At 34.9% G+C, this 27,312-nt stretch overlaps 2 protein-coding genes across 5 annotated transcripts in view; one reads left to right on the top strand and one right to left on the bottom strand.

Moving 5' to 3' along the window:
* SLC24A1 (solute carrier family 24 member 1) overlaps positions 1 to 8,451 on the top strand; it is a 31,618-nt gene extending 23,167 nt beyond the window's left edge. For 2 of the 4 annotated variants that reach the window (XM_011363310.1, XM_011363309.1), the window contains 4 exons: positions 365 to 567; positions 1,279 to 1,368; positions 2,255 to 2,421; positions 3,404 to 3,653. In XM_011363310.1, the coding sequence (XP_011361612.1) occupies positions 365 to 567; positions 1,279 to 1,368; positions 2,255 to 2,421; positions 3,404 to 3,653 (710 nt within the window). Of the gene's footprint in view, positions 1 to 364; positions 568 to 1,278; positions 1,369 to 2,254; positions 2,422 to 3,403; positions 6,252 to 8,426 lie in introns of those variants that run through there. The other 2 variants (XM_011363312.2, XM_011363311.2) reach the window with 2 other exon arrangements.
* DENND4A (DENN domain containing 4A) overlaps positions 7,619 to 27,312 on the bottom strand; it is a 67,106-nt gene continuing 47,412 nt past the window's right edge. Inside the window, exons 19-30 of the mRNA XM_011363462.2 lie at positions 24,350 to 25,449; positions 19,936 to 20,125; positions 16,565 to 16,659; positions 15,158 to 15,333; positions 14,917 to 15,063; positions 13,813 to 14,011; positions 13,317 to 13,571; positions 12,225 to 12,342; positions 12,088 to 12,114; positions 11,454 to 11,616; positions 11,223 to 11,287; positions 7,619 to 10,202 (exon numbers count right to left, since the gene is read on the bottom strand). Coding sequence (XP_011361764.2) covers positions 10,066 to 10,202; positions 11,223 to 11,287; positions 11,454 to 11,616; positions 12,088 to 12,114; positions 12,225 to 12,342; positions 13,317 to 13,571; positions 13,813 to 14,011; positions 14,917 to 15,063; positions 15,158 to 15,333; positions 16,565 to 16,659; positions 19,936 to 20,125; positions 24,350 to 25,449 — 2,672 coding nt within the window. The 3' untranslated portion in view covers positions 7,619 to 10,065. The remainder of the gene's footprint in view (positions 10,203 to 11,222; positions 11,288 to 11,453; positions 11,617 to 12,087; positions 12,115 to 12,224; positions 12,343 to 13,316; positions 13,572 to 13,812; positions 14,012 to 14,916; positions 15,064 to 15,157; positions 15,334 to 16,564; positions 16,660 to 19,935; positions 20,126 to 24,349; positions 25,450 to 27,312) is intronic.

Genomic DNA, 27,312 nt, shown 5'->3' with positions numbered 1-27,312 from the left:
AAAGGAAATGATGAAGGTGAAAGTGAATTACAAGCAGAAGATGGTGAAATGAAAGATGATGATGAATGTGAAATGGAAGAGCAGGAATTCAATGCTGAAAATCAAGGTGAAGCCCAAAGTGATGAGGGAGGTACAGATGGTGAAGGGGGTGGTGATGGAGGTGACGGTGAAGACGAGAAGGACAGTGAAATCCAAGCAGAAAGAAAAGGAAATGATGAAGGTGAAAGTGAATTACAAGCAGAAGATGGTGAAATGAAAGAAGGTGATGAAGGTGAAATGGAAGAGCAGGAATTCAATGCTGAAAATCAAGGTGAAGCCCAAAGTGATGAAAAAGGTACAGATGGTGAAGGGGGTGGTGATGGAGGTGATGGTGAAGATGAGGAAGAGGAGGAGAATGAGGATGAGGATGATGAGGATGAAGACGAGGAGGAGGAAGAGGAAGAGGAAGAAAATGAGGAGCCTTTGTCCCTGGAGTGGCCTGAGACCAGGCAGAAGCAGGCCATCTACCTCTTCCTCCTGCCCATCGTGTTCCCGCTGTGGCTGACGGTGCCCGACGTACGGAGGCTGGTGAGTGCCCAGCCTATCTGTCCCCAGGCTATCTGTCCCCAGGGAGGCTGTCGGGTCTCTAGGCACTCTCACCAAAGAGTAGGTAGAGGACAGGGTCAAGCAGTATGGCAGGGCTCAACTGCAGAGAAGTTCTAGGATGGAATTTGCAGCTCCAGAAGGGACCATGCACCTAGGGGGACATGCCGACGGGCTTGGGAGGCTCTAGAATGTGCTGATTTCTACCACTATAAGCAATGTGAACTAGTCCTTCCTTGACTCCTATCTCAGTATCTACACCACCTCCACATTTCACAGGAATGTTGTCAAAACTCAGAGTAATAAGTGCTATTTCTACCCAGCACTTCTATTTATTGGGAAGGATCTGACTAGCATATTCAACCCAAAGGCTGGAGAGGGGCAGGGCAGGCAGAGGTTGCAGAAACCGAACAAATTACCTAGATTGGTCTGGTTCTAGGGCAAGCAAATAGTTCTCTTCAGTTTGGCGACTGCTGAATACCCCGCTGGCTGGACTCCCCTATTCGCCACCAACCCCATCCTTTCCCAGCCATCTCAAGGTCCTCACTAGAAACAGAGATTTCAGCTCAAACATCTCCAGATCCTCTCCATCACTCCTCCAGCAGGTCTAATCTCTGATCCCGGGCCCCCCTCTGAAGGGCCAAAGGCCTTTAGCCTCTGCAACTTATTTCTCTTTCTTTTTAAACTTTCAAACAGGAGTCTAGGAAGTTTTTTGTTATCACCTTCCTGGGATCCATCATATGGATAGCCATGTTCTCATACCTCATGGTGTGGTGGGCTCACCAGGTGAGTAAACAGCAGGAACTAAAACTCTGCATCAGCAAGTCTCAAGTACATTTTTTCTTTCAGGATAAATTCTCAGTACCTAGGGAATGGTGAGGATCAGGCAAATTTGTATAGTTTCTAGATCATTTACAAAGGGAGACTTTTTATTCCCGTGAATGTCGTATTTTTCATGTGTGGCTCTTCTTACATTGTAGCATGATGTAGAAGGCCTTTCACAATCTGCTTCCAGTTGACCATTTCTTATTAGCCTTATTCCCTGCTTTCCCTGTCATGCATCTCTCACTCCTCTCTACCTGGTGAACCACACACACTTATGAGAGCAAGCTCGGTTTTACCTCCTCTCTGGCACTTAATCAGTCTTCCTCTGAGTGCCTATGGCTTTTCTGTTCTACCTGGAATATTGCACTTAGCATAGAACTGTAATCATTGTTTATAAGCTTTTCTCCTCCACTAGGCCAAGAGTAGGGTCAGTGTTGTACTGCTCATATTACTATTTCCAGCCTCTTAATTCCTGGCACATAGCAGGTGTCTGTGGTTCTGGAAATGGAAATCTGACATGAACAGATCTTGAAGGAGCAGTTCTTTTAGAAGCAGAGGCGCTGTAGTTGGAATTAACAGTGGGAGGTAGTATTATAGATAGACTTTTAGTCTGTTAGACAAGCACCATCATTCCCTGAAACCTTGAGCAGGGCCCTGTTCTCTCTATGGCCCATCTCCCCAGCTGTCAGTTCTGCCATCACTCTACCTCATTCAGGCCAAGGGAGTGTGCTGGGCTCCATGGGCAGTGTTGGGTGTGCACAAAGTAGTATGCGGTTGGTGTATTGAAGAGCCTCTGATTTTCCACCTGCTCTTGCCATGGTTTCTTATTACTGTTACTGTTTACCAGGTTGGCGAAACAATAGGGATTTCTGAAGAGATTATGGGCTTGACCATCCTAGCAGCAGGCACATCAATTCCTGACCTCATCACCAGTGTGATTGTTGCTCGGAAAGGCCTGGGAGACATGGCCGTGTCAAGCTCTGTGGGCAGTAACATATTTGATATCACTGTGGGGTGAGTGGCAAAATTGTTTTCTAAGGCATATTAAGTAAGACTGGAAAACCTTGCTTTGGCTCTGTTTGCTGGTTTTGTTTCATTCGTTATACATGGAATAAAAGAGCATTTATTTATATTATTAATTTCTACAAGGCAACAAAAGTATCCTCCCTTCATTCATCACAGCCAGATGGTATAACAGAACAAAAATGCTGCCATAAATGTAACTAATTTATAGATGAATTGAAAAATGAAGTTCATTAACTTCCATTGCCAAATACAGTCAAACGCTCTGCTCTGCTCATTGACCTCCAAGGTGGAGGAGGTGGGGTTCGAAGGAACAATGACTCAGTCTCACTTCCTGATGTTTCTGCTCCTTTGCCTTTGGGTTCCTGCCAGCTGGAAAAGCATTTTGTATAAACAAGCAAATGCTGTGTCCTCTTGTACCTGGCCCCTTAACCCTCCTCCCAGCATTGTCAGAGCAGAGCATCTGAGATAGTTTCATTTCCCAGCCATGTCCTGGACTGGGGTGGTGGCTTTGGTTTTGTTAATTTGGATTTATGTATATGTATGGGTTGGGTAGGTAAAAGGGCATAGAACCTTGACCATTAAAGAAGGTAAAGAAATGTTATGCTGAGCTGGGTGGGCCTTATAAAAATTTAGAGATTATAGTCACACATCAACTGATCTGGGTTAGTCATACAGAAGTCATGAAGTATGAAGTATGAAGTATGAAGAAAAAACACTCAGATCCAGAAAACTTCAGTTTTAATCTAGGTTCTCTGTTATTAGCTCTCTGTTATAAGTCCAAGGGAAGTAATTTAATTTCCTTGAACCTTAGTATCCTCATCTGTGAAATGGGGCTAATACTTTCTGCTCTATTTCATAGGTTTTTTTTTGTGTGTGTGGAAAAATGCTTTGTAAATTGTAAAATACTGTTTAAGTATATGGGATGATTAGTAACATGAAGAATATTCACATTGTTTCTTCAATCTTGCAGTCTGCCTGTTCCTTGGTTCCTGTTCTCTCTTATCAATGGACTACAGCCTGTTCCAGTCAGCAGCAATGGCTTGTTTTGTGCAATCGTTTTGCTTTTTCTCATGCTCCTGTTTGTGATCTCTTCAATTGCATCATGCAAATGGAGAATGAACAAGATCCTGGGCTTCACAATGTTCCTCCTTTACTTTGTCTTCCTAATAATCAGTGTGCTGTTAGAAGATCGAATCATATCCTGTCCTGTATCTGTCTGAATCACTGTTGTTTAAAATGGACATGGATCAGAAAACCATGCCAGAAGTTACCGTATCTCTTGTTACATTAATGAAAGATGAACATGATCCAAGAGAGTGAACTGAGAGGCTGAGAGCCAGATGCAAATGTGATACGGGAGTGAAATTTATTGTTGGAAACACATGCAAGCTCATTGTGGATTAAGACTCTCACCTCTGAAGGTGTGGAGTTCCTACTCCTTGACTGATACAGACACTATCACATGGAGACCAGTAGAAGGACCCCTAGATTCAGAGGTTTTTCTACATGAAGATAATTGGGGGTGAGGGTTGAGACAGGCACAGTAGCAATAACACGAGCTCCCATGCTCACAGTTCCCTGCTCATTTCAGGGCCGCTGATCCACAGGATGCAGATGTGGTCTGTATCGGACCCTCCTGGCCCCTGCCCCAAGCACATACTCCAATTTGCTGTCTTCTCTTTTTCTGTTCTAGAAGGTTTGTAATCATTACCGGTTCAGTTATTGGTGAGTTTAAGGAGCTAAGGTTATAGGAAAAAATGAAGTATAACAGGAATCGATTATCATTAGTAAGATGTGTACTAATATTTTACAGCTTAAGGGGACGTTAGCTCTTGTTGCATTTCTGAAAAATGAAATTAAAATAAGTAGCCCGAGAAATAAAAATTATAATTTGCCCTTGAATTTGGAAGGCATAGATATTAGGGAAGGAAAACTAGGGGCTATTTAAAAATATGTACTTATTAGAAAATCCAAGTTAGTATTGTCTCCATCAAATGGTCAACTTGAGTGATTAGACATTTTAACCCAGCTGTACTGGCTCTCCCCCTCCAGCATATTCTCACCCAACAGTGACAGCTGCTCATATTGAGAAGGGAAGTAATTTTAAAAAGAGACCAAAGTCAGTAGAGCCAAGTCAGATTTATAAAGTAAGAAATCCAGTGAGGCAATGCTATTTTTGTATGTTAACCTAGACAGGATTACAAAGCAAAAAGATTGATTTCTTATGCGGCTTACATGTGGATTTTAAAGCAATTACAAAGGAGGAATTCCAAAAATGCTTATTAGCATGATGGCAACATGATGAGAAAAACGTATTACTACTTCCAAAGTAGCTAGTGTAAAGGACACTTGTGTTTTAAAAAATTGTGTGGTTATTTAAACATTTCATATGGAATTTGAAGTGCTGTATATTAAATACCACTGCTTGCTGCTTTTACTAGCATCAGGGGACACATTAGAAACGAAACAGTTCCATGTCCCTAGTTTCAGAGCAAAAGGAGCTAAAGGTAACTATTATAATGGTAAATATGGCTTCATTTACAAACACGAGAGGGGATTCACCAAAGACCAGAAGATAGCAGGACAGATGTGATGTGAAAAAAATTCAACATTTTGGTGTTGAAGGGCTGTGTTCAAAGTACTTCAGTCCATAATCCACCTCTTAAGATGGGTTGGTTAATTTAATGGCCTCACTGCCCCAGGATTCACATTCTTTGGAAATAACTTTTATTAAATTTCAATAAATTGTGAGTCCCGATGGTATTTTATTTTACAAACATAGATGGGTTCATCTCTATCTTTAGGTCATTTGGTCAGAACGCTCAAAAGAAGATTGATTAAGAATATGGAATCATGTTGAAATTTCTTAAATTAGATATCTTTTTTCCTGATGCTGCTGCACTGCCCAGATGCCATCTGCCATGGCTTAAGAACAGGAGGAGGGAATAATACCTGTAGAAGGGAGATCCCAATGCCAAGACTCTGGGCGCCAACCTGGTATCTGCAGCCAATTCCAGCTAACCTTGGGGAAGTCACCTCCTCCCTGACAGCCTGGGATCTGACACTCCCCCAGAATGACTGAGTGAGGAATGACTGACAGTGAAACATTCCGTAATGATAAAGCACCGAAGAGCCATTTCATAATTAAAATGAACTCGAACGATCCAACAACTTTTCCTAATCAATTTGCTGAATTTCTGGCATTTCTCTTTGCCTAGAAAGGAAGTTCTGATCACTTTACAGAAAAGGTCAAGTACATAAAATGAAAGCTGTGTTTTGATGGATAAGTAGGGATTCAAGAAGAGGGAGAAAAAGATTTCAGGGAGATGGAAAACCTTATATAACTTATGAAAGATAATTTGGTATGCTTGGAAACTAAAATTTGTCATACATTTAGAAATCTATAATTTATTAAACATTTATTAAAATGTTTTAGAGGTAAAGCGCTATCTTAAAATGTCAAGATAATGGTGAGATGGTCCTCTCATTTGATAGGCAAAATGATCTGTAGAGCTATATGGGACAAATTCTAGGTCATCCATTCAGCCTAGAAATTCTGAACTGTCTCATGTGGGTGTCTGAATTGGAAGACAGTGGCTTCACAGATGACGACTTCTTCATCACTCCTGAGTTTGCATATTCTTGATGGCCCTGGTAATAAGTTTGGGCCCAATTTCTAAAAATGTGAAACTCTTCCTAATTTAATGGGTTAAGATTCTATATATAGTACCAGAAAAAAGGCTGCATTCCAAACTTATGAAAATTGGTATATGTTTAAATGATTATTATATATTGTGAACATTAAATTGCACTCCCATCAATAGTTCTGAAAATGTTTTTATCAAATTATTGGTTTGGCCTTTTATAACACTGTCTATATCATAATTATCATTTATTTAAAGACTGAGTACCAAAGGCAGACAGAATTGGAATTTAATATTTAGGGCACAGCTTGGTAGATACATATGAAAGATTGGTTGGCCTTATGTGCCAAAGAATACCCTTGGTTCTGACCCCATTTTTGTGGGCAGGTGCCGTCGCAAATGGGACTCGTTTCTGTGAAAGGTCCAAAGAGATGGCTCATGATCAAGCTGTCAGTCTTTGGGGGGTCACTAGAGCCGGCAGGACACCCTGGCCTAAAGATGCCCACACAACCAAAGGCACTCATTCTGCTCTTCAGGCCCTTCACTGTGATGAGCAAGTAAAACCTGGATAATTTCATTTATAGAAAATTCCATCAGTTGCTCCAGAGGTTTTATCACAGTACTATGTTTGAAAGAAAATCTTTAAATATGAAAGAGGGAGCTATCCAAAAGAACAGAAACTGTGGAAAGGCTGCAGTAACTTTATCAGAAGTCTATTACCATCTAAGAGAATAAGAACATGCACACAGATTTTTTGAATCAGAGACAAATTCCTATATTAATTGGTGCACTGTTAATTTTGTAAACAAAAATAATTAAGCCAGCAAATGTACTTACTCTGAGGCCAGAGGAAGAGGGTAGCATGAAAGGATAAGAAGAAACCCAGTACTGAGGATATGAAGGTAAACTGGTATGCAGCTGCTAAAGAATTCAATTCTGAAGTAAAAGTCAGTCTTGTGTCTAAACAGGAAGGGCAGAGCACACTAACTCTAGCACAAAGGTGGGCCAAGGGCAGCCTACTCTTTCCTTTCCTGCTCTGAGATAAAGTACCTAATAGCAGCTTTCAAGTTCTAGTGGGAGAAATAAAAATAGGGTGAGGCTATTGCAATTACTATTCTAATAGGTATTTCTTACCATATACTTACAAAGTATTTAGAAATACAGTATAACAGCCTTCTATATATAGAAGGCTAACACTTGCTAGTTGCACTGAAGTATCATAGTAATTACCAGCATAAAGTAAAACGTATTTATCACTTAAATGCTGAACCAACATTTTCAGGGGCCATTTCTCTACACACAAAAATGGGAAGACATACCAGAAAACCTGAAAATAAAATAAGCTGGTGGTTTTAGGGTTTTAAAGCAAAGACAAACAAACAAACAAAAAACCCAAACAATCAGGGAAAAAAGATGACAATCCACTTATGAACAGCCTGCATAATTCTCTGACAATAGGATGAAAAAGTTGAATATCAAAAAATTACATAAAATACAAATGTGTGACATTCAAAACACAATGAAAGGAAGTAGTAAACAAGTTATAACAGGACACAGTATGATTTATTTTCAACTATTAAACATATGAACAAAACTAAGAGTAAGAAAATAAGAGGCAGATAATGTAGCAAAGGATATTTCTAACACTGCTGGCCATGATTCTACAAAACGTATGGTCAACAGAAAATTGAAGAAAACTTTGTACAGAGTTATTTTAAAGGGTGATCTATAATTTTCTTTTGAGCAGGGTTTACCACTTTCTACTCATGTTTTAGGGTTTTTTTTAAAAGACTAAATTTGTGCAAATAATATTCTCTGGGGATTTAAAAGTAGCGGAAACAAAACCCAACCAAAAGCAGAAACAAAACTGTGGGGGGTGGGGGTGGGGTTGGAGGAGACACAAATTACATTCACTTTTCCACATGTCTTTGAACCATAAAGAATGGGCTTTATCTCACTTTTTTTGGTCAGATATTTAAAATCAAAACACTGTAATTCTTACATATTGTGTTAAAGAAAATGTAAACAACGGCAAAACCTGTTCTTATAAGGGGGAAAGACCAAACAACAACAACAACAAACAGAAAAGAACCCCAGAATCCTGAGGATGTTTGTGGCCAATGTCAACAGCCTCACTCAACTGTTTCTCTCACTTGACTACTTTCATGAAAACATGAAACTCACTTAGAGTGTGGAGCCTGGATTTGAATACTAAAGAAAGGCAAAATTGTAGTGGTATTTACAAAGGCGAGGAATATATATAGCGCCAGATTTTTAAGTAAGCAATTTCAGCCCCAAACTAAATGAACTAAAATTTTACAGTTTTAAACTCTCCCCATTATTTCCCAGAGTAGAAAGCTGTGAAATGTTTTAGCTTGGTGCTAGTATGACTCAAAGGTGGTTTTCCTGTAGCTTAACTGATTCTAAGTATCGAGATTTCATATCTCTAATCCAAGTGTTGTGGACTCTAGTAGCTTTACACACCAAATTGGGTACCATCCATTTTTAACTTCTTTGAAATTGACTAGATAATTCCTTCCCAATGACAATGTGTGCAAATGCAAACACACACAGACACACACACACACACAGACACACACACACACACACACACACAGTGAAAATCTATAAATAATTCTAACAGCCAAAGGATACTTTTGGTCAGAAATTTCCTGAACAAAGTGATATCAGAAATAATGAGACTAAAAATATTTTTTTAGAGTCTATTTTAGAGTCTACCCATAGTGCTTAAATGTTTAATTTATTGTCTGATTTCTGGATATTTCTGGATTTTAGATTCTATAAACCTCGGATTCTGAAGGCTTATTGAAAAAGCCAGTTCCTCAATATGGGAAATTCTATCTGGTTGTACTTTTAGCGAGTTATTACTCTCCTACTTTTGAAAAAAAATTGAATATATATATGTGTGTGTGTATATATTCGGTAACAGAATATATATAACATATATATATATATATATTCGGTAACAGAATATTCCAGTAAGTCATGTTCCAGATAAATATAGTACAATTTGCATCATACCTAACATTTCAAATATTAAAGGTAAAATTTGGAATAAATTGTCTGACATATTTCCCAACATAAATGTACATTATGTACAATATTAAAATATAAGTTGATATTTGGCTTTGTAAGTTACTTTTCCCATGTACTGTATGTACCTATTAGCAATAGGGAAATTTTGGAATAATTGTACATTGAACCTGATTTTGCGGAAGTAGACTCAGAACCTCTCTGGCTCTCCTTCCACAGGCTCAGTGAGTCAGTCTGGGCAGTGCACACTGTTGTCATGACTCACTGAAGTCCGGCTTAGGAATCTTAACATGCAATCCTAGGACAACAATGACACTAGCACTGACATTTTAAAATCATTCTCCCAAGTAATAAAATATATATATATATATATAGATAGCTATAGAGATCTGCAGCTGTACTAATTACTTCAAATAGCAGACAAGGAAAATAAGCAGTTAATTGCTTGCTTCATAAGTTTAAGTTCCTTTTAAGTTTGCTATATTAAGTTTAAAAATTAAAAAAATATCAACTTACTATAAACAATTTAAAATATGTATAATACAACTTCATGGTTTGAACAGTCTATGAAAACAAGAGGTACTCTGATCTTACATTTCTTTAAGTTCCATACATGATATTTCAATCTGTCTCTTCCAAGAGAAACCATAATCGGTTTTCCATTTTATGGGAACTAATTTTGTTTAGGGATTTTCTCATCACAAAAATAATTGCTTGTTAGAGGGGAAGGAAAAAAAAAAAGGAAATGGGAAACAAAGTGGCTCTCTCCCGCTTGTAATCATTTTCTTCTTAAAACATTCTGTACATAAGCTATATGAACTTTCTGAATCATTTACAAATGCATTTTTAAAAATTGAAGAAAAAAGTTTAGAGTCTAAAAGTGTTATTTTATACACTGACTATACAATACATATTAGAAGTATACACACACATCTTAAAGATAAGGTTCTCCAAAGGTTTTTCGACATTCTATCACCCCCGTACTTGGTGGTCTATCACAGTTGTGCGTACTCTTAACTTGATTAGGTGTGAGACGATCATATGCCATCTTGTATTCTTTATCAAATACATCTGCAGAAATTCATAAAGAAATAAAAGCATAAAGAAATTTATATTTGATGTTAACAACAATCAAGTTTTGTGATACTACAGAACCGCAAAATTAAAGGCCAAGAAGGAATTTCTAGCTTATTTCCGACAACTAAAGGATCACAGAATTTCAGAGCTGGAATGAAGACTTTAGAGTCCATAGCATTTTAGAGCTAGATTACGCAGACCAGTGAAATTTAAAGCTTTAAGATGCCAACCTTTTAAAATGATTTTTTCCCCAAATTTTAAAATTGTGGGAAAATATATATAAGATTTACCACCCTAACCATTTTTAACTATAAAGTTCAGTGGTATATATTCATAATGTTGTGCAACCATTACAATCATCCATTTCCACAACTCTTTTCATCTTATAAAACTGAAACTCTATAACCATTAAACAATAATTCCCCATTCTCCCGCCCTCCAGCTCCTGGCAACTACTATTCTACTTTTGTCTCTATGATTTTGACTACTCTAAGTACCTCATAAGTGGAACCATACAGCATATGTCTTTTTGTGACTGGCTTATTTCACTTAACATAATGTCCTCAAAGTTTTATTCCATGTTGTAGCATACGTCAGAATTTCCTTCCTTTTTAAGCTGAATAATAGTCCATTGTATGTATATACCACATTTTGTTTATTTACTCATACTTCAATGGACACCTCCACATTTTAGCTATTATGAATAATGCTGCTATGAACATGGGTGTACAAATATCTCTTAGAGACTCTGCTTTCAATTCTTTGCAGTATATATCCAGAAGTGGAATTGCTGGATCATGTGGAAATTCTATTGTTAGTTTTTATTATTTATCATTATTAATACTAACATTACCAAGATATCAAAGTATCTCTTACATTACATAAAAAATAAATCAATTCTTCTAATATAGTAATATAATTTAATATTAAAATAATAAAGAGTACTGATATAAACACTTTGAAAAATATACCATGACATATAAATATTACATGTTATATATTATGCAGAATTACCTATATCAATGTTTTCTCTTCCCAGTGCCACAAGTGAGAGAAACAGTATTTCTCTATATAAACTCCTAGGGGAGGAAAGGAATGGAGAAGATATTACTATGCATATAGGCTATATATTCTCTATAAAAGCATTTATGCTAATATAAGCATGAGATATTCTAAAAAATTACTAAGCAAACAATATGAATATGCTTAGAGGAAAAATATATTAATTTAAGATGTATGACTTACCTCTGTCTTTTAAAATGAGGACATTTATTCAGTGTCTCTAAAATCTGACTCATTGGTCCATAAACATCATTCATTTTAATGCTTTTTACCATGTTTTTCAATAGTTCCTGGTTAAATGAATTGTCACCTTTTTGCAATAAATGGACCATTGGATACTTTTGGGCTGTAAAACAACAAAAGAACAGATGAAGGAAAATGTTCTTTATAGAAAGGATAATGTAATTAAGCAGCAAATGATAACTATCACAGAAGTTACAAAGCACTAAAAATAAATTAAGGGCAATAGATAAAGGAATAGAAATCTAAGAATAAAGAAAGAAAAAAAGGAAAAAATAAGACAAATTATGATACAAATAGGCCTAAGGCTCTTTGTGGCCTCAAAGACAAAAATTAAAAACACTGTTTTCCTTAATACAGCCCCTGGAGGAAGTTCTACATCAGCAGCCTGGGATGGAAACAAATCAAAAAACGCGGAAAAAGAAGAAACTGAGACAAGCAATGTGCTAAAAGCAGAACTCTACAAAGCATAACCCCTCCAGCACATATACAGCACTACTCAAACAAAACAAAACAAACAAAAAAACCCTTGACCTCCATAGAAGATAGCACTAGAAACATCAAACTTAACACTCACTCTCAAACAAAAGAGTACGATTTTGACCTGTAAGACAAAAAGTAGTATGGTAAAATAAAAGTCAGTTATACATTAGGTTATTTAAAGTAGAGATTACTCTCATATGAACAGAGTCAGAATTCTATGATAGCACTTACTGTGGGCATTCCAGAGGATGTACAAGGGCTGTCCTGGATCCTGATGTAATTTCATATTGTCCCATAACATTTGTATTAAGACATATTTACTATCTTCAGACATACAGTGGCGAGGAATCTGTGTTGAAGAACAAACATTCACCAATGATTTTTACAGAATCATGTTTTGTAAATATTTTAGAAAGATCCTTATATTTTTTAGAATGTATGTATGCAAGGGAAAAAAAGAGAACAAAATGACTGGTTTGTATGCATTTTATATTGACTCAAAGAAGATGAGCTGCGTTGAGAATCTAATGATCTCTAAAGTAAAGTTATCTCTGCTCTAAAGTAGCAGATTTTACAAAGTACTGAGATCAGTGAGAAAGCGTAGCATGAAGGGCCAATCTCGACCAGATTAGATAAATCCGAGAAAGATGAATCTAGAAGCTCCATTCTACATCAGTCCAAAACCCTAGCCCGGATAACTCTAAGTTAACCTTTGGTCACTCATTCATCATCTACTGAAAATCCAAAGCATGTGCACAATCATAGATATGAAGTACAAGAAAGGAGAAGGCAATGTCCCTGAACTTAGAGACTTTGCAATTTAGTGGTGGTGATAGCATATAAAAAAGTGAAAACACTTTTATAAACAACGTATCAAAAACACAAGTGAACATATAACAAACTAATGACCTAAATATTATGCAAAAATTCAGAGTAAAGGATTGAAGAGAATGGTAGCACATGACTGCTATATGAATTGGATATCTTAAAGAAGTATTGGGTTTGGTTTTGAAGGGAGTATGAAATATGAATGGGGCCAACTCACAAACTCTTCTCATAAGAGTCATTTACAGTTTATTCTTGAGGCTATCAGAAAAATGAAGCCCATTTTGTGTAAATTTTATAAGAAGGCTAAAAAACATGACTGTCTTACTGCTAGATTATAAGAAGAAATATTTGTAAACACAACTAAAACAATTTTATTGATCTAATGATTCAGATGGTTATTAAAAATAGCATAAAAATTAATTTTGTCATTAGGACTATGCAAACATTACAATGGTGACAGTAGCATTACCTTTTAGATAATTTTTACTCTCATACCTTTGAATACTTGTTACAATGCTCAGAAGAAAGAATCAATCCAGGTAAGTTACTGGGTAAGTCAAGACGTCTAAAATACCACACCAGGTTCCAAAAAACAATTGGATGATGGTCCACAAACTCTGCCACTGTTATTGCATGATCACCTTCATTTTCCAATAAGCTTTCAAGTTCCTTCCATACCACTAAAGGACTAAGATATGGAACAGTAATAGGATCTGGACTTGGGAGGTGCCATTCTAATCCTAAAGAATCCTGTTGAATAAATAAAAACCATAAATGGCAAATACAAGATTGATGACACTAAGTCATTTAAAAAATTCCTATCAATGATTTCCATATAAGTAGAAATGTACTATAACTATATCATGAGACAAGAGACTCTTCTTGACAATAATAATAATATTGAAGCTAATAAGGCTGTTTCAGACAAAGGGAACAAAATCATATGTAAACATCAAAATGTCTGAATTTTTAAAGATACCAAAATACATACTGTAGTTCCTTGTAAAGTAGTTGGCAGGCTGCCTGTAGGAATGAGCTTCTGCCCTCCAGTGTCTTCTTTATCCAAGGGACCATAAGTACTGACACTCCTGACCATTGGAAATATTGGACATTTTGACATAGCTGTTTTTGATCTATCAGCAGGGATCTGAATACTTCGGGCACATGTATTTTCCAGCAGTTTAGATTTGCTTGGGCATTGAAAAAAAAAAAAAGTATATCATTGTCTAGATTTACTTTATTTCACCTAGAAAGACCATATTCTTTTCCTTAGAATCAGATCTGGACATAGCAAAGTAAATCGAAAGAATTCAGGCGTTAGCTGGGAAACGGCATATATTTTTAAGTAGTCTACTTATGTTAAATTTCCTTCTTCTCCACTGAATTTTAAATACTCAAGAGTCACTCAATTATTCAAAACATTTCGTGGACAACTTTTATACAGCAAGAACCACAGTAGACCTAGAGGATCCAAAGCAGAGAAAACAGGCATCTATTCCTTCAGGTAGTGGGAAGGGATACCTATGATGAAAGAGTACACACACGGATTTGCAGTTTTGCTGCCTAAGCATTTAGGATTAAACAGGTCACATTAGCCTCTCAGTACTATGCAGGCATTTTGTTTTGCACATGCAGTTACCAATATGGCTTCATCTGCCCAGCTACCTATGGTGTATTTGGCACTACTCCAAAATGAAGTTGATTTGTTTTTGTTTTAAGCATAGATTTACTTATATTAGGCTTACTATATAAGTCTTAATTTAATTTTATAGTTCCTTTATCAGCTCCAAATGTTTTCTAAGATTATTAAATATTCCTAGACAATTAAAAATTTCAAAATAGTAGTACTGACTTAATTCCCGAAGAGACAGAGATATGAGATAGGTGTTCATTATAAATGTCAAGTGTTCTACATAAACTATAACTGTCTAAATATTTAGGTTATTAGAGAATTTTAATACTGCTTTAATTAGAACAATTTAAGATTATGAATCATAGAAATTTAAACCTTAAAATGGTCATCTAATTTTTGTCATTTATCAGAAACATGTATAATATAAACTGCTAAAATATAGTTCCACATAATCGTAATTACCTATTTAAATCAAAATTCCCTTGAACAGAGATAACGGATGTGTCAAGACCAGAGGCTGATGTTGAGATGCAAGACTGCCTTGTCTGACTTGAAAAGGAGGATGGAAAATGCATATTTTCTGTTGATGGGCTTGACTTCAAAAAGTATCTGTAATGTGAATCAAAGGAGATTTTTGAGAAAAGAGATATTCTAGGAAACATAATCCCTAAACATGAAGGGGAAAAAAAGCATGAATCGTTACCTTCCAGGTCGTCTTAAATCTCTTATTTCGATATTCAGGAAGGGCAAGAAAAGATTGCCACAAAATGGGCATGTAGTATTGAGATTTGAATCATCTGCTGTCCAGCCAGCCATGATTTCCTCATCATGGACAAGGCAATCACAAGTTTTACACCGAGAGCAACTTGAGATGAGAACCTGTGGGAGAAATGATAATGTATAAGTAAGTAGGTTAGCGCATATTATGACCTAAAACGATTTTGATTCATAAATGTATTAAAAAACTAAAACTTGAAAGGATTTGGAAGTTATAAATGAAAAACAGATTACCTTAAGTGCACTGTATAATATACTCGTCTTTATTTCAGCTAAATCTATTCCAAAAGTTTTGCCTGCCTGAAAAGGAAACTTTCACTTAAGAGAGCGTTTTTACCATTATAATTACTATAAACCTGCCATGGTTTTATTAATGGAAAAGTAAACCCAAGCATTAATTTGTTAATATCCAAAAAAAAAAAATAGGTATTTGTAATTATATATTATAGACCTGTGCTACTCAAAGTGTGGTCACCAGACAAATGCTGGTCCAGAAATTCTTACTGGTTTGTAATAAATAAAGAAATTGAGAAAAAGACTTAGAAACCTTGAAAGTAATTAGTCATTGCTGCAACATCTAAGTGCATGATCAATTTATTTTACAAGAGTATCAGCCACGACAGCTCTAAAATTAAACATAACAAAAAATCCCTGGTCTGTCACTACAGTTTAAGAACTGTTGCTGTAGATAAATATAAATGTAATCATTATATTAATAAAATATTAAAATTCCTGAAGTCATCAGAAACTTTGTAAACTGCAATATCAGTATTCATCATTTATTTTCCAGCCTCATGCAAATTTTCTTCCAAATTTAGGCAAAGTAGCTTGAAATAGCAACAACAATTGTGGGTAAAAATGCATTTGGAAGCAATTTTTACAGGAAAATTAGGAAAGAATTTAAAAGTGTAAAGGTATAACTTTTTCATTGTAAGGCAATGAGATATGGCAGCATATCCAGCAAATATCTACATCAAATTGATACAAAGAATGAGAAACATAATGTTAAAAGCTGACACAAATGCCAAAACTGCTCCTTGTACTCTCATCAAAAAGATGTGTTTGCATAAAAAAGATTGGTTGTTGAAAATGAAAAAGCGTTTGTATGTTGAGAAATCTCAAGGGAAGCGAAGAACTTTTCTAAACACATAAAGTAGTATGACTTCACTAATCTGAAATACTAGATATTTTAAGTTTATTCAGGTGCAAAATACATTCTGAAATTTTGAGATGGTATATATTCAACTTTGTATTACTCTGAGACCACAAATACTTAAGAAATGTACATCTTATAAAGTAGTACATAAAGATGCTCTTTTGATTAAAATTGTACCTCCATTGCATAGTTCTGGAAGATATTTGTATTACTCGTGTTGCAGGAAGATGCCACTTCTGATTTCCCAGGTAGGGCAAACTTTGACAGTGATCCTATTCATTATTAAAATACAAAGAGCAAATCCATTAATATTAGTGAGAAAGAATATGAGAATCTTAAATTTTCATAAATTCTGATAAAATGTCAAGCCATTCTATTCAAAATATTAAAGGTAATTAAAAAACAATGAAAAATGTTTTTCAATGCATGCATTTTTGTTTTGAGTACAAACCTAAGGAAACGTGTTCTAATTCTACTGATTTCCATGTGCTAGGTGTTCATTCATTTCTCACTTATTAAGCACTTAGTGTGTACAGGTTAGAAGGCACTCTGGTTGTCATTACTATTTTGCTGTTTCTATTTTCCACGCTTAAAATACAAGGTGTTTAGTTCTAAGGTCTAAAAAGTATAAAATAGCTACTCTCATTTCAAATCATGAAAATATTTACTGGCAATTTTCTGCCTTATAAGAATCTTTTAGGATCTGGTACCATGTTGTTCTTAAACACTACAGTTTCCAAGTATACTCTTAAGAGCAATGGGATATTAGTAGGTATTGAAATGGCAACAACAAAAATGGGGAGCTCTAGAGTCAAATCAATTGTTGACAGTGGCCATATCTTGTTAGTAAAGCTGGAAGTAATTTGTACCTTCGCTATACATTTTTTCCTGGTAGTTATTAACTTTATGAATGAACACTGGTATTTTTATAAAGGTCAAAAAAAGTAATGGTATAAATTACCAGTTCACAAGAAACAGAGAGAATAGGCTAATGACTTGAATGCTTCAGCAAATCAATGACAACAGGACATAAGATAGCTCCAGTTACCACTGGTCCCTGGCCCTGCCATACAGAGAAACAGAGTGGCAGACAGAGCTGAAACCTCACATCGTTCTTTAAGATGGTTAGAGCTGGTGGGAACTGCAGTTCTTTCCTTGTTGGGTCCCCAATAACCTTCTGTAGAGTTTGCTAAAGCTAGTTCAAAGTTGCTTTCTAATACCTTTGATTATCCTCCACTAATTTAATCATTTATGTGGGCAGCCCACTTTTTGTATATAATTAATCATCAATATGGAATATTAATTTTAACAAATATGAATCATATTGTGAGGTAAGTTTTATATGTTTAGCACAACAAACTGTTCTTGTATGTTGAAAAAAAAAGGAGGAGGGAGCTAATCACCTGATTTCTTCATGAATATATTCCGGGGGAAAAAAAAGAGAGAATAAAGATAAAAGGGAGTTAATAGACATATCAACCAAATGCAACAAGTGGACCTTGTTTGTATTCCAATTTGAACAAACCACCTATAAAAAGAGCTTTATGAGATAACTGTGAACATTTAAATAAATATTTAAGATATAATAAATATTGTGAAATTTAAGAAAGTACAGTGGTATTACAAATTGTTTTCAAAAAAATGAGTGCATCACAAAAGACACATACCATATGAGTCCATACAATGTTTTAAAATGGCCAGGCTAACGTACACTGTTAGAAGATAATGTTTATCCACAAAGGAAGTTGTGACTAGATTTGGGCATTAGAGGAGGTTCTGGATTCTGTTAATGTTGTTTCTTGATCTGAGTGTTAGTTAAGTGTCCTTAATTTGCGAAATATATTTACATACATAAAAGTGTATACACTATATGTATAACATTTAAGATTAAAAATAAATTTATTCAATAAAATAAATAATAAAAAGTTAAAAATATGTGACATTAAAATCTTTATATTTTAGAAATACATACTGAAGTACTTATAAATAAAATTACATGTTGTCTGAGATTAAAATAATCCAGTGGGGAGGGAAAAAATATGGCAGTGGAGGGGAGAAAGGAAAAGATAAAACAAGATTGGCCATTTGCTGATAATTTTTGGAGTTGGGTAAAGGGTGCATGAGAGTTCATTGTGCTAGTCCTTCTATTTTTGTGTACGTTTGAGAATTTACAAAATAAAAGCTTTTTAAAGTAGCAAAGGTACAAATGAAAAAATATTATATTCATCCATTCCTCACATCATTTACCAGGATAAATCTCAAATGGTCTGAATATCTAAATCTGGGGTCAAATCTATTTTTGTATAGCCATAAGCTAAGAATGGTTTTTACATTTTAATGCATTGATAAAAAAAAAATATGTGATAAAAAAGAGACGTATGGTAGCCCACAGAACCTAAAATATTTGTAATACGGTCCTTTACAGAAAAAGTTTGCTGACCCCAGAAAATGTTACAAAGGAAATCAGGAAAAGATTGGAAGAAAACACTGGTGAACCTAGGGAAGAAGAAATCTTTCCAAATGACTCAAAATCTAGAAGGAAGAAGGGAAAAGACTGATAAATTTGATGATATAAAATAAAAAACTTATGTATAATCAAAAACTGCCACAAAACTTGACAAACTTAGAAAAAGTATCTGCTTCTTACATAAGAGAAAAAGGATTAATTCCCTAATATAAAAGGAGCTTTTAAAAACTAAAAAAAAACAACAACAAAAAAAAACCGAACAACAAATGAAATGTAGGCAAAGGACAGTGCATAGAAAAATACAAACAGTCCTTAAACATATACTCAGATCCTCAATTTATAAAAAAAAGTATAAATGAAAACTAAACTGAAATACATTCCTCACCTATCAGATGACAAAAATCCAAGTTTGCCAACCTATTTCGTTGACAAGGCTGTAAGGAAATAGGTACTCTTATATACTGCCAATGGGAATGCAAAATAGTGTAGGCCTGAGGAAGGGAACGTGGCAATATCACTTCAAGGAAGAATTTTGAAGTATCTTTCAAAGTACCCTGGCAAAAATATAATATGACATATATGCATCACAGATTATTTGTAATAGTCAAAGTCTAGAAATTTAATGTCTATCAACAGAGAAGTGGTTAAAATAAAGTATGATATATTGACACATGATGAACTATGTAACAGTAAAAATGAATGAGGGACAATGGTATGTGATGATATGCAATGATCTTCAGGATATATTATTCAGTGAAAAAGCAAGGAATGGGAACATATTTATAGTATGTTACCTTCTGAGTAAGAAGACAAGGAGGTAATAAGAATACATACACACACTTATTTTTTAAAAAGCAACAATGGAAAGATAAACCAAAATTAATAAAAATGGTTACTTCTAGGGACAGGGAGAAAACAAGATGAAGCGGGTAGGGATGGAAGCTAGACTTCTCTGAAAGTGCCTTGAAGGTTCTCTTTTGTTTTGACTTTGGTGCCATGCAAATCTTTTATAAAATTAAAACATAAAAGAGGTAAAGGTAACGCATATCAAAATGAAGTTTGGCAGACCATTTGGACAAACCTTCTAAGGAGGCTGAACTTTCTAGGCTTGTTCTGCTGAAATCAATTCCCTTAGTCCCTGTGGTGGCACCACTCTCTTGGGAGGAAGTAGCTCCTTCCAACTCGGGGCAGACATCTTCATCTGTTAAAGAAGTAGATTCAGAATCCTGGGCTCCCACTGAAGAAAGACTGGTACGATCAGAACTTTGATCCTAAGGACATAATTATAAGCTTACTTTCCTTCATATTTAAAGTTTATTATTAAAAAAGTTACTTTTAAGGTAGAAGAAATGCCTTATTACTCAGATGATCAGTTAATCAACATTACAACTTCTAGAGTTAAAAAACAACCAATTTTGCAAGGGCATGCTAATTTGGACCACCTTGTGCTGGAGATCGATTTTTAAGACAGCATTTTTTAGTTAGATCAAAGTAAATATCTCTTAGTAAGATAACCGTGCTGGCTTTAAATCCCTATTTATTATTAATTTTGCTCAATGAAAATCTCAGCCCAGGATAATACCATTAGAATTAAATTTCATTCTTTTAAATTTTCGTTTATGTTTACATTTTAATCTTTTCCACAATAATCCAGGTTTCAAAGACATATATTACTAGTTTTCACTTTGAGAACACCAAAGCTAATTTTTTTTCTGGTTATACTAATAATCCATAAGAAAATCTGGTAGATACAAATTTTTGTATGAAGGAAATTTTTTTTTAATATTTGTAAATCTACTGCCCAGATAAAACTTTCCTTTTTTCTAGTCATGTGTTATTGAGTTATTAAGATTATCTGAATATTTTTACTTGCTTTTTGGCTACATCTCATTGTATTTTTTAAGTGGGTGCTCAAGGGATTGCAATATGCATACCTAATCATTTACAGTCTACTTAAAGTTAGTATTGTTATCACTTCATACGTAATAATTATAATAAACATCAGTAGGGTGAGTCTCTTTACTACTATAAAACATCTACGTATATTAAAAATTCCATTAGATGTTATAGTTTTTGTTTTAGACAATTATGAGTATTTTAGGTAATTTAAGAGGTAAAAAAGTAGTCTTTTATATTAACCAGCTATTTATCATCTATTTTGCCTTTCCTTCATTCCACAGATCCAAGTTTCTTTGAAAATTATTTTTCTTCAGCCTGAAGAACTTCCTTTAGCACATCTTACAGGTCTACCAGCCATGAATTCTTTTCCTTTATCTGAAAATGTTTTCATTTTACCTTCACCCCTGAAGAATATTTTCACTGGATATAGAATTCTGGGTTGTTGACAGGTCATTTCTTTCGACACATTAAAGATGTTGTTCCACTGTACTCTTTCCTCCATGGATTATGATGAAAAATACATGGTCATTCAAATCCTTCTTCTGCAGGTAATGCGTCATTTTTCTTTAACAGCTTTCAAGATATTTTTTATTCTTGTTTTCTTTTTCCAGTGGTCATTTTCTTATTAGCAGATGGATATCTTTGGTTTTTTAGCAGTTTGCTTATGTGTAGGTGTGGTTTTCTCTGAGTTTATCCTGTCTATAGTTTACTGAGTCTCTTGTATCTGTAAATCTAAATCTTTTACCAAATTTAGTAAGTTTCAGACATTATTTCTTCGAATATATTTTCTATCACAATCTCTTTCTCCAATTGTTTTGCAACTCCAATTATGTTATACCTTTTGATACTGTTCCAAAAGTCTGAGGTTCTCTGTTCATTTTTATAAAAAATCTTTTCTTTTCTGTTCTTCCAATTGGATAGTTTCTATTACTTGATTTTTAAGCTCACTGACTCTATCCTCTGTCATCTACATTGTACTACTGAACCCATCCAATGAGGTTCAGTGTATTTTTTAGTTATACATTTTTAAAATAATTTCTATTTCTTGTTGAGAATTTCTTTCTTTTCATTCATGTCAATGTGTTTTTCTTTACCTCAGGGAATCTAGTTATAATGTCTACTTTACAGTTTCTGTCTGATAATTTCAACACCAGGGACATTTCGGGGTTGTCTTTCCCTTGAGAACTGGTCATATTTTCCTGGTTCTTTATGTATCAACTAAATTTTGGATTTTATTTTACACAGTGTTATATTGTATAGTCTGGGTACTGTTATAATCTCTTGGAGAATGTTGATGCTTTTAACAGGCAGTCATATTGAATTATTTCAGATTGTAATTTGTGTTTCAATTTTTGAGATGTATGTGGGCGACACACAGAATTAGAGAATCCCCTTCTCTCAGATTCTCCTCAAACATTCTAGCTCACAGAGGTCCTCTCCTCTGGTTTCTCTCTCCAAGAAATATCAGCTTTCTTTTAAGTTTTAGCTGCCAGGATTGCCAAGCCACACAATGACTGGGACCTGTTCTTGAGAAAAGAAAATGGGAAATTCATCTCTGTACGGGTCCCTTCTCATGGTCTGCCTGCTTTTATTTTTCAAAATCCCTAGATGGTTGTTCTTTGTATTTTGCCTGGAGTTTTTAGGTGTAATCAGTGGCAGAAATGGGCTTTATGGGCTTATGTTTACAGTGGAACTACAACTCTCGCCTTAATTTTTAAAGAATATTTTTGCTGGGTATAAAAAAATAAGTTGGTAGTCATTTTCTTTCAGAATTCTAAAGATGTCTTTCCAGTATATTCTGTCATAGTTTCTGTTCAAAAGATAACTGTAAGGTTCTTACTGTTGCTCCTTTGAAGACAATATATCTCTTCTTTGGCTCCTTTTAAGATTCTCTTTGTATTCATTTTCATCTATTTTAACATTAGATGCCTAAGTATGATTTTCTTTGTATTTATTCCGCGTGACATTAGTAGATATTCTAAATATGTGAGTTGACATCTTTGATTAATCTTCTTTTGGAAGTTTCTTGGCAATTTGCTTTTTGAATGTTCATTCTCTCCCATTCTCTCATCTTCTTCTGGAACTCAATTACATCTGAGTTAAACATTTTCACTAAATCTTACATTCTTTTCTGTATTTTCCAATTTTTTCCTGTTTATGCTTTAGTGTGGATATTTTCTACTTTACTAGCCTTTCTTTTTCTGTGTTTTGTCTGCTATTCAATCCAAGTATTGCATTCTTAATTTTGTATCTTTTTCAGTTCTAGAATTTATACTTGATGTATAAATTATCAAGTGAAAACAATTATCTGGTGAAAATTCCATCTTTGTAGCTATATTTTCATCATTCCCTCTATTTTCTTGAACATATTTTAATTATCTCAAAATCCCTTGCTAATTCAAATATTTGCATTACCTAAACGTCTTGTTTATATCATTTTTTTAAAAAGTTTTAAAAGTTTTAAAGTACTATCTCTTGGTATAGCTATTTTTAATTGAATGACAGGATATAAAAAATTGTATATAAAAAACTGTAAAGACTCCAGGTGATGTTCTAATCCTCCAAAAAGGGCACATTCATTCCTTTTAGATAAAGTCTCATTACTTTAATCTAATCACAGACCGAGCTGAGTGAAGCCTAGGTTGTAGTTTTGGTCAGGCTCAGTCACCTCAAGTTTGCCAGTGTTCCTAGGGCATAGCTCTGCAGAACTTCCAACTAAGGGCCTAGTGTGTTCACCACCTCTCCCATCCCCTTGCCCAGCAACTCATGAACTCTAGTTACCATATTCCCAGCACCATGAAACTTCTGAGAACTCTTGTCTGTCAGAGACTTTCTGCATATCTTTTTAGCCTCTTGTTTCATGCAGTATCAATATTTGCAAAATGTCTTGAAGGAAAAAAAAATTGTGTATCTGAGGACTCTAAGGTCTCCAATTTTGCTTTTCCAGCTCTACAAGATCCTGAAAGCTCTGCTGGCCCCCTTACCTCTCCACAGTCCTCTGATAAGGCAAAGCCTGGATTTGAAACCTCTTGCTCTGTGCTCAGAATAAGTAAATGCCTTCAGGAAAAAAGTAGCTATAGAACTTCAGCTCCTCTCTCTAGAATCGTCCCTCTACTTTCTAGTTGCTTTGGCAATTCTCTGATGACTTTAAATAGCTACTTTCTATATTTTCATTTTCATCTAGCTTTTTGCTCTTAGGAAGTATGTAGGTCTATCACAAGCTACTCTATCCTAACCAGGAAGAGGAATGCTATGCCTGGCTGGTAATTTCTGAAGGCATGCTGGACACCATGTCTGAAAAAAACCCCTGCATTTTGAAGAGAATAATGAAGCTCAGCAAGCATTTTCATATAGCACTAATTTTTACTGCAGCTTCAAATCACTTTCTTTCAACACTGAACTAGAAACATAGCCTTAATTTGTGAATTTTCTTTCCGTTGGAAGTTTTTTCAAGTTTAAATTCTGATACTTACAAACTTTAGTCTTTTTTGTAAAGCTGTGTTTAAGGAGAAAGGTAAAAACAGACATCCTTATGAGTAAGGGACTTCTGATGGTAAAGGATAAAAGGAAAAGTAGAAAATACTAGTAAAACTTACCTTAGATGATGTGGTATGCATGGTGAACCTTGAATACCATTTGCTTGCTTTCTCTGCAACTCCTTTTCCAGCAGTGAACATACTGTTCCTTAGAACATCTAGTTTAGGTACTAGTAGTGTATCTAAATTAAATGAAGGTGATGAATGGGTTACTGCATCTTGAGATTCTTCCCTAAATGGGCAAGTGGGTGAGAAGGCTGGAGAAGACCAGAGTCTATCCCTTGGTCTGTCTACACTTTTTGTATAACTTTTAGATTTCATAAGTCTCACTGGCCTAGGAGAATTAGGAGGCAGGCTAGATCGTCTACATGCCTTGACCAATGTTGGACTTTTCTTACTGGTTGATTTATCATCATATGCCCGTTGTAAATCAATGCTTGGTGTCCGACTTGTTAAAGGACTGGTCATATTATTCATATACATCACAATTTCTTCAGCTAAATCACGCCTAGCAGATGGTGTTGAAACGCTTTTGCTATCCTCTTCATCCTCTTCTTCCTCCTCTTTTTGCTGCTGCGCAGTTTCAGCAACCAAAAGAGAGAGGGGATCAAATCCTGTTGCAACATCAGTTTTTTCAAAAGGTTTTACTGAAAAGCTGCTATTCATATGTTGAATCCTCTTGGGATTTTGTGTAGCAACATATTCCACTTTTGACCCATAGGTTTCATTGTCTAAATCTTCGAAGTCAAAAATAACTGGAGAATCCACTTTATCTGATAAACAGTTAGAACCGTCAAAAGGTGTATCATCATCACTAGATTCCTTTTCTAGACTGTCTCTTTTTGATCCTAAAGATGGCCTTCCAATAGCAAGACTATTTGGTCTTGTGCTTTTTGAAATAACGTGTGAAAGAATTTTTGCATCAGCTCCTAATTTTTCAACCATATCTCCAGGGTTTGCTTCCTGGTTAATTCTATTGAGCATAAGTCCCATCATTACTCCTCCACTAAGATTGCGGTTTCTATTTCCCCAGGATATTTGTTGCTGCAAATTAGGTTCATTCTCACTTTTATGTCTTTTCCTGAAGCATCTACTTTGAATGTTTCCTGTTTCATTTGTATCCTCAAAAGATGACATTAAGAGTGGCTCAGCTGTGCTTCCTGAAAAAGAAAAGTGTTTTAAGCCATGAAAAATGTAATGCATGAATATAAGTTGTCTTAAATATTTAAAATACTAGTAATGAAGATGATGACAGCAAATGCTTCCTATTTGACAGATACTATACTAGGTACATTACTTACATTATCTACAATAATTATTCCAACACTCTCATGGGTTGAGAAAAAACTGATGCTCAGAGAGATTCATTATCTAGCCCCAAGTTACCCAGTTTTTAAATGATAGAACTGGGATTGAAATCTAGATTTGACTATCTATAAAGGGTATGTTCCTAGATATTAGGAAGCAATGCTTTTTAAAACTTATAAATTAAAATTAATATTTACCCTTGGTATATTAATAAAAAGAAATTCATGTTTATGTCACTAAACTGATTAAATAATAATGGTTATACAATTGTGGTTGTGTTAGGTGACCTTAAGATTCTCAGTCTTCTGCCTATAAAAATGAAAAACAAAACCAAAAACACTAAACCAAACCAAATTAAAGGCAGCTATGTTAGCTTTATCCATAAATAAAAATTATTTAAAATAACTCCAAATACTTACGACTATAGATGTGACTAAACAATTTTACCTTCGCTTTATGTATATTTTTTAAAATTTTATTATTAGTTTCAAGTATACAGTACATTGGTTAGACATTCACACAGTCTATAAAACAATCCCTCTAACTGATCTTTCTCTCCTCTGGCTCTACACCTAGCCATTACATTAATGCTAACTGCATTACCTATGGTGTTCTCCCCATTCCCATAACTATCCATCAACTAACTACTAATTTGTACTACTTTAATCCTTCACTCCTTTCTCTCAGCCCAAACCCCACATCTCCTTTGGCTGTAATTGTCCTCTATATTTGTGAGTCTGTTTTTCATTAGTTTGTTCTTTTTGTTCCTAAGATTCTGCATATAAGTGAAACAATATGGTATTTATCTTTCTCTGACTTATTTCACTCAGCATAATAACCTCTAGGTCCATCCATGTCGTTGCAAATGAGCAGGTTTCATTTTTTTAATGGCTGAGTAATATTCCATTGTATATATGAACGTATGAACCATAGCTTCTTTATCCAATTGTCTGTTGATGGGTATTTAGGTTGTTTCCATATCTTGGCTATTGTAAATTGTGCTGCTTCGCTTTACGTGTTAATTGCAAGTTTATACCAGTCAAATGTGAATGGCCACTTTCTATTCTGAAACACCATTCACTGCTCCTTACCACATTACTTAGGTACCAATGCTGAAAGCAGAACTCTAGATTTTTGATCACTTTAATTGTCCTTATCACCTGGGAGTTTTCTAAAGCATTGGTCTAGGTATGGTATTGTCAGCTATTCTTTTTACATGCTTTATACAACAGAATTAGCTCTTTATAACCAGGCAATTACTAAAAATATGCCTTTTTCCTGCCATGTGATGCATGTAGATAACAGGATAAGAGATAAAAGAGAATATCAGAGACCATAAAAGCCTAAAAACTCATATTGTTTAATAAGCTATACTATTAACAAGGAAAACAATATAGTAGAGAGATAAAGTTTATTCTTTGGATGGGAGACCACCTAGGAAGACCAGGTGCCGTAGGCGTCAAAAATAAATAAATAAATAAATAAAAAATAAGGGATTGGAAACTAAGAATACATGTTCTTCTGATATTCTGGTAAACTTTCTGCTCGATAGGCTAAATATTATCAAAGATTTGGAGGAATCTTATAACCCAAAAATAATACTCTGGGATTGTATTTAAATAGATTTGCAAGGCTACCTTTGCAAAGTCATAACTATGCTATGGCCAGAAGACAAATAAAGCTGGTTATCAAATTATGCCAGGCATTGACAAACA

This window comes from Pteropus vampyrus, unplaced genomic scaffold, assembly GCF_000151845.1.
Source record: "Pteropus vampyrus isolate Shadow unplaced genomic scaffold, Pvam_2.0 Scaffold85, whole genome shotgun sequence".
Classification (NCBI taxonomy): Eukaryota; Metazoa; Chordata; class Mammalia; order Chiroptera; family Pteropodidae; genus Pteropus; species Pteropus vampyrus.
Note: the sequence above shows the minus strand (reverse complement) of the source record. Positions and strands in the feature narration are given on the sequence as shown.